Source organism: Acanthamoeba castellanii (genome assembly GCF_000313135.1).
Source record: "Acanthamoeba castellanii str. Neff unplaced genomic scaffold scf7180000084763, whole genome shotgun sequence".
Classification (NCBI taxonomy): domain Eukaryota; phylum Discosea; order Longamoebia; family Acanthamoebidae; genus Acanthamoeba; species Acanthamoeba castellanii.
Genome location: NW_004457323.1, coordinates 112,104 through 123,221, shown reverse-complemented (window position 1 = coordinate 123,221; position 11,118 = coordinate 112,104). Strand labels below are relative to the sequence as shown.

At 59.8% G+C, this 11,118-nt stretch overlaps 5 protein-coding genes across 5 annotated transcripts in view; 2 read left to right on the top strand and 3 right to left on the bottom strand.

Moving 5' to 3' along the window:
- ACA1_238880 (RhoGEF domain containing protein) overlaps nucleotides 1-2,559 on the top strand; it is a gene marked incomplete at both ends in the record, with an annotated part of 3,682 nt that extends 1,123 nt beyond the window's left edge. The window contains 2 exons of the mRNA XM_004335288.1: nucleotides 30-220; nucleotides 360-2,559. Of these exons, the coding sequence (XP_004335336.1) occupies nucleotides 30-220; nucleotides 360-2,559 (2,391 nt within the window). The remainder of the gene's footprint in view (nucleotides 1-29; nucleotides 221-359) is intronic.
- A 475-nt stretch (nucleotides 2,560-3,034) lies between these two features.
- Nucleotides 3,035-5,584, top strand: ACA1_238870 (uncharacterized protein; the record flags this gene model as incomplete). The annotated part of the gene is made up of 1 exon (XM_004335287.1): nucleotides 3,035-5,584. One exon carries the CDS (start codon nucleotides 3,035-3,037, stop codon nucleotides 5,582-5,584), a length of 2,550 nt encoding a protein of 849 aa, XP_004335335.1.
- A 79-nt stretch (nucleotides 5,585-5,663) lies between these two features.
- Nucleotides 5,664-7,323, bottom strand: ACA1_238860 (monad, putative; the record flags this gene model as incomplete). Its single annotated transcript, XM_004335286.1, has 6 exons — nucleotides 5,664-5,741; nucleotides 5,861-5,985; nucleotides 6,094-6,286; nucleotides 6,418-6,545; nucleotides 6,661-6,783; nucleotides 6,870-7,323. 6 exons carry the CDS (start codon nucleotides 7,321-7,323, stop codon nucleotides 5,664-5,666), a joined length of 1,101 nt encoding a protein of 366 aa, XP_004335334.1.
- Nucleotides 7,324-7,765: 442 nt separating this feature from the next.
- Nucleotides 7,766-8,577, bottom strand: ACA1_238850 (uncharacterized protein; the record flags this gene model as incomplete). The annotated part of the gene is given in 6 exon segments (XM_004335285.1): nucleotides 7,766-7,849; nucleotides 7,908-7,992; nucleotides 8,076-8,256; nucleotides 8,406-8,421; nucleotides 8,441-8,497; nucleotides 8,569-8,577. 6 exon segments carry the CDS (start codon nucleotides 8,575-8,577, stop codon nucleotides 7,766-7,768), a joined length of 432 nt encoding a protein of 143 aa, XP_004335333.1.
- Nucleotides 8,578-9,382: 805 nt separating this feature from the next.
- Nucleotides 9,383-11,118, bottom strand: part of ACA1_238740 (cytochrome b-like heme/steroid binding domain containing protein) — a gene marked incomplete at both ends in the record, with an annotated part of 2,138 nt that continues 402 nt past the window's right edge. The window contains 9 exons of the mRNA XM_004335284.1: nucleotides 9,383-9,525; nucleotides 9,617-9,743; nucleotides 9,829-9,900; nucleotides 9,943-9,971; nucleotides 10,081-10,135; nucleotides 10,222-10,329; nucleotides 10,417-10,485; nucleotides 10,601-10,774; nucleotides 10,873-10,974. Of these exons, the coding sequence (XP_004335332.1) occupies nucleotides 9,383-9,525; nucleotides 9,617-9,743; nucleotides 9,829-9,900; nucleotides 9,943-9,971; nucleotides 10,081-10,135; nucleotides 10,222-10,329; nucleotides 10,417-10,485; nucleotides 10,601-10,774; nucleotides 10,873-10,974 (879 nt within the window). The remainder of the gene's footprint in view (nucleotides 9,526-9,616; nucleotides 9,744-9,828; nucleotides 9,901-9,942; nucleotides 9,972-10,080; nucleotides 10,136-10,221; nucleotides 10,330-10,416; nucleotides 10,486-10,600; nucleotides 10,775-10,872; nucleotides 10,975-11,118) is intronic.

Sequence of the window (11,118 nt, the reverse complement as noted above, 5' to 3'; positions counted from 1 at the left end):
CAGCCACCACAGCACTTTCAAAGAAGTAGAAGGAGAAGATGTTGAAGGGACGTATGCCGAAGCGGTGGCCCATGATGAGCCGCGAGGACTCTTCGGTGCTCGAGCTCTCCATCTACTCGGAGGCCTCTTCCTCCTCGGGCGACGAAGACGACGATGATGACCTCGCTTCCGAGTGGAGCGAATGGGAGGACCCCCTGTGGGTCAAAGACGACAACCTGCGGTACCACACCCACCCCACTTCTCTTTCTACTTGAGCTCTTCATCTTTCATCTTTCATCTTTCATCTTTCATCTTTGTCTTCTTGTGGCGCTACACATAAATTCCTGACATTCTTGGCTGGTGGGTGATGAAATGATCAGGCGACCGGCTGCTCGAGGCGACGCCACCAAGGTGAAGGCGCTCAAGGTGCGAAGCCCGAGCTCCTCGGGCCTGCGCCGATCTTCGACCATGGGCGGCGGCTCAGGCTCGGCCCAGCTCATCGTCCGCAAGCTGTCAGCCCTCTCCATCGCCCAGGTGGTGGTACCTGCCGCCTCACCCACCTCCGCCACCACACCGACGACACCGACGACCAAGAGCGACAAATCGAGCCGTTCGATCTCGCTGTCGAAATCGCTGTCGTTCGAGGGTCAGGAGAGCGGGGCCGGCTCGCCTCTCTCCACGCCCTCCACTTCGTCTGCGTCGACGCCCATCTCTTCCCGGTCGTGGCCGGCCGCTTCGTTGTCGGCGTCGCACCTGCGGGTACCCAGGAAGGTGACCGAGCTCGTGGCCCAGGACGAGGCCGACGACGCCTGGAGCCTCGACGGACGCAGCAGCGGCGGCAGCCTCGCCTCCGACGTCGACACCATTCACGAGGAGGAGGACCAGGACAACCACCAGGAATCGGTTGCCTGGCAATACCAGTCCAAGGGCGTCCACCACGACGACGATGATGACAACGGCGGCGACGACGGCGTAGACGACGGATCGGTCGAGGAAGAGGTGGAGGCCGAGCTTTCGAGCGACGAAGGCGGAACCGATGACGACGACGACGACAACGATCAGAAAGCAGGCGACGACGACGACGACGTGGTGGAGGAGAAGGGCATCGAGTACCTCCTCAAGAAGTACTTCCCCGAAACGCTGGCCGCCATCGAGCAGGAGGCGCCACCCGAACCGAATAAGGAGAAGAAGAAGAAGAAGAAGAAGAAGAGCAGCCACAAGAGGAAAGAGAAGAAGGAAAAGAAGGAGAAGAGGACCAAGTCGGAGCGGACGTTGGGCTGTGGCCGCGGCGAGGCGCAGATCAAGCGAATCAAGGACGTCAACGACGACGAAGTGGCGCCCCCGAGCGCGGCGAGCCGGCTGGTGTTCAGCGTGGACGGGGTGATGCTGGAGCGGCGCGACAAGGCCCGGGAGAAGTACCAGAGCCTCTTCATCCCGTCCCTCGACCTCCGGGGCTCCGCCGACGCCGACGCCGACGCTGACAACTCCGACACTGTCAACTCCGACGCCGATGTCGACGTCGACGGCGAGCGCAAGCCGAGCTCGGCCGGCGAAGGGAGGCGAAGGGTGCGGCACAGGAGCGAGCGCGAGCGACGCATGCCGCAGTCGGCGCGGGAGGGCTTCGGCCGCAAGAGCGCGCGCGAGCTGGGGATGATCTTCCGCTGCCGCAGCCGCGAGGACGTCAACGATGACGAACGAAACGTGGTCGATGCCGACGCAGCGGTGGCCTCGCCGCGCACCCGACGGGTCCGGTCGCGCACATTCGAGTCGGTGCCGCCCAGCGAAGAGGCCCAACCCAGCCCGCGGGCCAAGGCCAAGCACAGCTGGGTCATCAAGCGCGAAGACGGCCACCAGCAGCGGCCATCAGCACTCAACGGCAACATCGAACGCGAGCGCGTGGGCCAAGTATATGGCCGGCTGAGCGTGTCGACGTCGTCGTTCGCGCTGGCGGCCGACTCGTCGTCGTCGTCGGCATTCTCGGCGAGCGGGGTGCTGTCGCCGCGCAAGAAGACCGGATCGTTCCGGAGCCTGTTGAGCGGCCGGCGCGCGACGGGGTCGTATACGGGAGCGGCCGAGGCCCAGCAGCAGCTGCGGCGCGATGCGATCTCTGCCGAGCACCCCTCGCTGACTTCGGCTTCTTCATCATCGTCGTGGTCGTCAAAGTCGGCACTCCCCTTCTCTTCGATCAGTTCTTCGACCCCTCTGTCGTCGTCATCATCAACCACGACATCTTCACCCCCGCCATCGCCGTCATCGTCGGCCACGACATCATCGACCTCTGCCACGCGGAGAGGGCGTAGTTCGTCGCTGAACAAGGCCGCCGGGCTCTTCAAGAGGAGCGGCAGTCTTCGCAAGACGAGGGCCGACGACAACATAGGCGGCCTGGCGAGCGGAGACAGCCGGAGCGGTTCGGCGGGGGGCGACCAGCAGGCGCAGCAGAAGGAGAAGGAGAAGAAGGAGAAGGTGGTGGGCGGCATCAAGAAGAGCTGGCGCGAGGTGAAGAGCTACTTCTCCAGCGACCGCGAGGTGAAGACGTACTTCAACGGCTCGGCCGGCATGCCCCCAACCCTGGAGTCCTAGTGTTGCACTCATACTTGTAAAAAGCGTATATATGAATGAGAGCAACATAGCTTACATTACATTGCACGATCATATAAGCATACACTCCTCAGATCGAGGTCGGATTGGTCAATAGTTTCGGCCAACCATGAAAAAGACAATACTGGTCTGGATTGGTTTCGCGTAGATTTCGCCAGAAGAGTTGGGTTGCACAATGTGATGGTACAGGACACACGCGCGGTAGAGATAGAGCGGAAGCTTAGGGAAAGGCAAGCAGACCCCTAGAGCGGTCAGGACACACGACATTTCCTTCCCCTCGGGTCGTGGTACCACCGGGCGTTGAGGAGAGTTACAGATTGCACACTTCTCTCCTTCTGCCACCAGCCCTGAAGGTGACAATAAAGAAGAAGCTTGATAGAGAGAAGAGGACAAGAGAAAGAAGAAGAGAATAGACAAGTTAGAGGAGGTGAGGTTTAGATTAGATACCAAGACACGTATGTCTGACTCTGTTAGACGGCTGAGGGACAAGGGGAGGAGGCGGCGCCACACGCGCAAGAAGGCCTTCGACAAGTCGGCAGGCGCCGGGGCTGCCGCTGCGCAGGTTTCAAGGGACAAGGCTCGGCCCGCCTTGGCACCGCTGCACCTGCTGGCCCTTCTCCACAACCACGCCCGCCGCCCGGACTCGACCAATTGCGACGGCTTCTTCTCGTCGCCCGAGTGCTCCTCCCGCTCTGCCTCGTTCGACGATTTTGGCGATGGTGGTTGTGGCGGCGATGATGCAGTGGTGGACGCGGAGGAGCAGCAGCTCCGAGACGAGCTGGCGTCGTCGACCACCTCATCGCTGTCATCGTCATCGTCATCGTCGTCGACGACGTGGTCCAGCACCGACTCGGGCGAGTGGAGCGACTGGGAGGACCCGCTGTGGGTGAAGGACGATAATCTGCTCCACTCGTGCGATCGCGATCGCCGTCGCATCAGCCCCGCCGCCGTCGTCGAGCCTGCGGCCGGCCAGGCCTCGGGCGACACCGACTCATCGTCACCGCAGCCCGCCCGACGCCCGACGACGACCAAGAAGAAGACGACGAACAAGGCCAAGCGGAACCGCCGCAAGCGCCAGCAGGCCGTGGTTCGGCCCGCCTCGACCGCGGAACAGCCGACCGAGCCGGCGCACTCCGCCGCCGCATTGACGGAGCGCCGCGGGAGTGCTGTCGACGAAGAGGAGGAGGAGGACGATGACGAACTGGTGTGGAGGAAGCGGATCGGGGTCGAGGCGCTGGAGGTCCAGACCGAGGAGCTGCGGCTGAGCGTGGCCGAGGACCCCGTGGCCGCGGCGGCCGCCGTCGTGCTGGACCTGGCCCTCGACAGCCCCTTCTCATCCGCCGACGAGGTGGCCGCCATCAGCTCTCCTGTGCCGATACTGCCGACGTCGCCGACAGCGAAGGCCATCGCCCCGAAGAACCCCGAGGCGGAGTGGCGCGAAGCCGGGGTGGCCCTCATGCACAACAGCGAAGCCGCCATTCGGCTGTACGAGCGCCCATCGGACGGCAGCCGGCGGACCACGTCGGTCGACGTGGCATCGTCGTCATCGGCGCCGATGCCGGCCACGCCGTGCCTGGTCGAGCTCGACGGCGAGTCGTTGTCGACGGGGCGACATAGGGCTCCGCCGCCGCGGCCGCCCCGCGCATTTGCGCCGGCGGCGTCGGATGGGGCGCTGACGCTGGCCAAGCGACCGAGGGCGCCGACAGCGATGGCGACGACGACGGCAGAGATGTCGTGGGCCACGGCGAGGGAGAGCCTGCCGGTGGTGATGCTCTCTTCGGGCGGCAGCCGGCTGCGCGACATGCAGCTCATCCGCGAGATGATCGACGAGCAGCAGCACCGGGTCGCCGCGCGGAAGAAGCGCTCCAAGCAAGCGATGGCGCCTGCGACGAACCCCATCTCCGCGTCTCAGGAAACGACACGACTGTCAACAACAGCGAATACGACGAAGAAGAACGAAAAGAAAACGAAGAAGAACGAAAAGAAAACGAAGAAGAAGTACGAAAACGACGGGAAGAAGAAGGATTCGTACGAGGGGAAGCGGGGGAAGCTGAAGCGGAAGACGAAGCTGTGGAACTCCCTACGGCGGCTCAAGGAAAAGACGGCCGGCGGCGGCGAGGGCAATGGCGATGGCGGCGGCGATGGTGGCGTGGCGAACAACAACAACAACATGGCCGACATCGGGCAGGTCTACGTGGCGGCGATGGCCAACAAGGGCGTCCGGGCCTCGGCTGCCGCGATTCCCACGCGAAGGACAACGAAGCCCGCGCCGAAGAACGAAGTCGAAGAAAACGCGTCGGCCAAAAAGAACGAAGCGAAGGAGAAAGTCGTCGAGATGAATGACGAAGCCGACGTCGGGGAGGTCTTGAGCTTGTCGAGCGCGAGTGGGCACGTGATGAAGGTTCCGGTCCTCAACATGGCCGGCCTCGGTTCGCCCGCCTCTCCAACCACCGCCACCAGCTCCAGCCCGACTTCGACCACATCGTGGCTAGTGTCTTCGGCCTCGATGTCGGCCGTGCCGCTGAGCCCTGGCCCGGCCTACGACGCGACTCCTCGCCCTACGTCAACCGCTGGCGTCGCCCATCGGCCGCGCAACGTGAGCGACCCGACCGGCGGGTCTGCGTCGTCGACGCTGTCGTCAGCGGAGTCGCTGAGCCCGCGGCGCCGCGTGTGGCAGGCCATGACGACGCCCGTGGTGGCGGCCGCCGGGAATCGTTTCCGTCGAAACAGCCGACGGTTCGACCACGCCACCAGCGCCGCCGCCGAACCACTCGAGTGGGTGGCCTCGCCGCTCCTCGACCTCCTGCGCCAGCGGCAGCTCGGCCACCACCAGCAGCAGCCGCCTCAGCTCGCACGTCGTCAGCTGCGAGACTACCGGACCCGCAGCCTCCACCTGCCCGAGAGCCCCGGTGGCCGCCGCCGCCCACCTCGACCACCTCGACCACCTCGCCGACGGCGAGCGGACGCTCCAATCCACGGCCTGAATCGAGCGCGCGAGTGTACATGAACCTGTGTAGATACACAAGTCCACAAGAACCAGGTTGTGTAGATACACAAGTAGGAGTTGATAAAGGAACGTTTCATTGTCATCGCAGTGGGGTGGGCACAAAGCCAACGTGCAGGCTGCTGTCCAGCGACGCGAACGCGAAGAGGCCCTCCTTGGCCTGTGAATAGTCGTTTGTGTGTCGTGTGTGTGTCGTGTGTGTGTCGTGTGTGTGTCGTGTGTGTGTCGTGTGGTGAGCGACGCGGAAATAAGAAAAGCACACGTGAAATGGAAAGCTACCTGGTTCCAGGCGAAGGAGAGGATGGGCTGGGTGCCCGCCGCGACGGTCGCCACGCTCTGCAGGTTCCACGCGTGCCCTCCCGCCGCGCTGCCAGTCTTGTACAGGTCCAGGTACCCGTTGCCCCCTGCATCACCACCAGCGCGGCACAAGAAGAAAGAAAGAAAGAAAACATTAGAGAAAGCGAGAGACACCGCAGGCGAGCACCAGCGAGAGAAGCTTCAAGGAGATGCACCGGCGGTCATGAAGTAGTCGCGGTTGTGTGGACTGAACCGGGCGTCCCACGTGGTGGCGTCCATTGCCTCTGGCGGTCGGAGCGTCGGGCGGCCCTTGACCTCGCGCTTGAGCTCTGGTCCACGCGCCGGCGCCGTGAGATCCAGGTCGAACAGGGTGAAGTGGTCATCGACCGTTGTCGCCACCAGTTTGCCCTGCAGCACATTACACACCCGATTAGCATGCCGTAGTCGATAACACACACGACACACACGACACACACGACACACACACGACATACACACACACACACACACACGACACAGTTCGAGGTCGAAGGACGTACGTCGTGACAGTCCAGGGAGCAGATGCCGGAGCTGCGCGCGAGGTGGTGCTGCCATCGAGGCTGCGCGTTCATGCGCAGTTCGGCCATGTACACCCGCCCGTCGTCATAGCCGGCAAAGAAGCCCTCCTCTGCACGCAGCACGTATACGGACGAGCCCCGTCGTGCGGGCGTGTGAGTGAGTCGCACAACCGACGCCTCGCGCAGGTGGTGCGATCAGTGAGTTTGAGGGCTGAACGCGCGTACGTGATGCTCCGCTGAAGGTCACAGCCCAGCAGTCGCTCTCGGGGAAGGCCAGCTCGGCCACTGCTGCCGTTGGCTTCCCTCGCTGCCGCACGTCCCATACGCATGCCCTGCCATCCCTGCTCCCTGGTTATGCACATTATTACTATTATTGTTCTTATTATTATTATTCTGATAATTATGTACTTGATTAATGAGAACGTAGTGCGTACCGGTGAGAAGGAGATGTGGAGTAGCGTCGATCGAGTTGACGATTTGATCGTGGCCGCCCTCTATTGTGAAGAGCGTCTGCAAGGGGCGCTCCCCTTGCAGACGCTCGACGTCCCACACGCTCACGCGCCCCTCGAAATCGCCTACCGCGAGGAGCCGCCCGCTTGGTGTGCTGAGATCGAAGGTGCCGCATTTCAGGCCCGCCCGACTAAGGCCAGTGGTCGTCTTCTTTGTCCCTCCGGCCTGCTTGGCGGCGTCCAGCATCAGTCGCAGTTGCCCAGAGTCGTCTGCCGGCATCTCCAGCTTGTAGAGGTGGAGAGCCCCCAGCGATGCACTCCCGTCTTGCCGGCAGCCCAGTGCCAGCAGACGTGCAGAAGATGGAATCCACAGAGTGCAGAACGGCGCAAAGGGCAGTGCGGCACTGGCAAACGAGGGCACAATCGTTGGTGCGTCCATCTTGTGCTATCAAATAGTATTATTCCGGGTGCCCGTTCGATGTTGTTTCATGGCGTGTATGAATTTTTGTGTATAAAATAATCTCCATTTTCACGACTTTTTTTCGTGCGAGCTGGCCAGCGAGGCGGACGGTGAGCGCTGCAAGCGAGCCGCTGACAGCAGCCACAGAGCCGCCAGCAAGAAGATGCGTCGCACAAGCAGGTCCTCTGTGGCTGCCATGGCCACGATGACCGCGTTGTCGTCGCCGTCACCATCCTCCTCTGGCTCCTTCGACTTCTCCACCACGCTGCAATACCACTTTAGAAAACGCTTGTTGTTTCAGTGTGGCGCTTATGCCCTCAGTTGCCTCATAAACAAAGGGCCAGTGTGGCAGTGTAGAGAGCAAGTGATGTGTAAGTTCGCGCAAGAGGTCCAGCGCCATAAAATGTAACTTAGTGCACTCTTATGGCTTGTTGTCATGAATGCAGATCAAGGTCGTGATGTACATGTACATGTCGGACTCAAAGGGAAATACAACGATGCGCGCCTGCGCGGGCGACGAAGGGATGTGAGAGAGCCTGTGCGGCATTGTAGCGAGCAGGGACCGAGTGCTGCGTGAGCTTGTGTACAAGGTCCAGCGCCATGGCGCCGGCTTCCTCACCCAGCAGCACAACCGGTGGCCGCTTGCCGCTGCAGACGGATAACCGCGCAACACTTGCGAAGTAAGAGATAAGCGGCCAGCAGACAACTGGAAGTAAGAGAAGGTCTCTAACCATTTCAACCTCATGGCTTTCAGTTTGCTCGCAAGGCGGTCGCATCGCTCCTTGTGTGACAAGCCCTCGGCCATCAGCTGTGCCAGGTAGGCAGTCAGCGCCTCGCTCTCCCGCTGATGTTCGTAGAGATACTGAATGTCCAGCAGCTCCTCCAGGAGCACAAGGCCTGCCGCAAAGACATCTGCCGCTCCGCCGTTGCGCAACACGGCCTGAATCATATGATCATAGCAGGTGGGTACATGGACAAGTAAGCGCTGATGATGACGGAACATGATAGCAAAGGTGTAGGAGCTCACTGTGTAGTCTTGGTCGCGCGCAGCTTGTGCGCACTCAGGAGCGCGATACCCTGGCGTGCCACAGCATACCACGTCGTCCGTGCTGCTTCCTGGCGAGAGACTGAACTCGAAATCGATCAACTTGACCTGCAAACCTGGAGGGAAAAATCAGTTGGCCAGCGCCGGACCAGACAGGAGTGGTCGATGATGGTGCGCACCCTCTCCATCAACTCGTGAGGTGACGATGTTGTCTAGGTAGTTTTTGAGAAGCGGGTTAGGTGGGGACACAATGCAGCAGCCATTATCTGGGATGACGCCCTACCTGCTAGGCCTAGGCCAGGACCTGCTAGGCCTAGTGCTGCCGCCCGGTGAAGTTTTGTGTGGAGATTTTGAGGAGAGTGTTGCCTCCTAGCTTCTCGGGAAGGGCGGACAACTTCATCGTAGCAAAGACAAAACGCAAGCTGGCCGACATCTGTTTTATTTCCATTCGCGCCTTTTGTCCCTCTCGTGCCTAGCATTCTTGCAAAAAACAATCATTATCTCGATTTTTGCGGCATACCCCACATTTTTGTCCTTGGTCAGCAACGCGAAACTGAAAGAACAAATTCCAAACCGTGTTTGGGTGGCGTTGGAGGGGGGGAGGCTGAAGTTCCCTTTGGTTTGGTTTTTGGTTGAAGGGGGCGTGGACAGGCGACGAGCGCACCATCCACTCGACCACAAATTATGCTGTCTGCTTACCCCGTGGGGCAGCAGTAGCCACTACCACGCACAACCGACGTGCAATGGAAGGGGGTAGTGTCTAAAAGGTCCGCCTTCGTGATCGCAGACCTTTCCAGCAAGGTACGTATGCTTTGCCTCTTGGCACGGCCGACCACTTGTACTCTGTCCCATTCGCAATTGTTATGGGACAGAGCACATTGCGTGTGTCGACATCATAATGTCTTGGGTGGTGAAGTGTGTGTTGTCAACACATTAGCGGTCATGTTGGTAAAGGTTTGGAAAAAAATGTATATGAGTTGTGGCGCGTCATGGTTAGATGAGGGCATTGATGATGTCGCGCACGGCGAAGATGGTGCCGACGATGAGCGCCGCGGAGCCGAAGAGGAGGATGATTACGTCCTTGGCGATCACCCACCAGGACAAGGTGCGATGGAACAGCTTCAAGTGGAAGATCACTGCGCACAGCCACGAGTGAGTGTGTGAGTGAAGAAGAAGAAGATGACTGACAAGTCTTCATCAAATCATCATTAACATCAAGCGTCGTACCTGGAAGGATGAAGGCCAGGAACGACGAGCCCAGGGCGCCGATGAGGCCCGAGATGAGGCCGAAGAAGGGGACGAAGAAGGCGATCGTCGCCGTGAACAGACAGCACACCACGCGGATGAAGTTTCCCTGCATACACGACATGTGTCGACACAACCACTGCATTATCAGTCGCTATGCAGACATCGTTGAATGAATGAAAGAAGGGGCTGACCTTGACGTCAAACAGGTTTTCGCTGGCCTTCTTGAGGAAGACGAAGTCGAAGATTTCGGTGACGGGGAAGAGCTGCATGGGGTACGTGAAGACGATGGCGATGATGAGGCACACCTTCACCACGTACGTCAGCGCAGCGTCCTCTACACAAACGTGACACAAACAACAGCGCTCCAGTTAGCAATAAAATAACCATCGTTGAAATGTAAATATAATATAAGAACATAAGAATAATAATCAGGGCATTCGCACCGGGCAGGTTGAGGGTGATGACGTCCTTGGTGTCATTGCCGTAGGTCAGGTATCCCTGGTGGGCCGTGTGCGATTGAGGTGAGACGAAACGCGTCAAATCAAACGTGAAGGGTGCAAGGAGGGTGAGGGTTCGTGGCGTACGAGAATACCAAAGGACCCGAGCATGAGGGTGACCAGGCACAGCACGATGTCGAGCAAGAGCGGATATCGCAGGGCGTCCTTGTTCATGGTGCGCTCCACCGGCACCACCTGCACGCACGCACACACGACTCTTAGCGCCCAAGCCACACGCACGCATGTAACATGGAGTAAAACGGAAAAGAAAAGAAGACGTACGAGGCCGATTCCCTCGAAAGAGGAGGTCACGAGACCGAAGAAAATAGGAAGACCGCTCCAGTTGATGCCCTGCGCAAAGCACGTCAGTGTGCCGTGTGTGTGTGTGTGCTGTGCTGTGTGTGTGTGCTGTGTGTGTGCTGTGCTGTGTGTGTGTGCTGTGTGTGTGTGTGTGTTGGGCTCGAACCTCCATGTTGTAGACCTCGCTGCAATCATCGTAGTAGAGCACGATGGCCATTCCCACCACCAGAGTCACATCGGCAATCAAACTGAACACGCTGAGCTGCTTCACCTTCTTCACGAAGCAGAGCGGCAGCACGCACGCCACGGTGATGCCGATGGAGACGATACTCACTCCCTCCTGTAACGATGTGAATGAGTGAAGAGAGCGCAACTGGTCGATCGCAAAAGAAACAAACAAAGTAAAAGAAAAAGAAAAAGAAACGAGGAAGGCGGTACGCTTAGGAGGTGCAGGTTCTGGATTTCGGATGGCATGAACGAATCGATATTTCTGGCGATGAAGATGGTGTAGCCAATGCAGAAGCCGGTTTGTGTGAACACCTGATGTGCCACGACGACGACGACGACGTGAGTGTTACGAAGGTTTGCGGAGGGCGCGGTGGCCAAACACGGTGGGTAGGTGTGCCGCACCAGGAATATGTCGACGAGCAGCTTGCCCCTCTTGCCCAGCACCTTCGTTCCCAC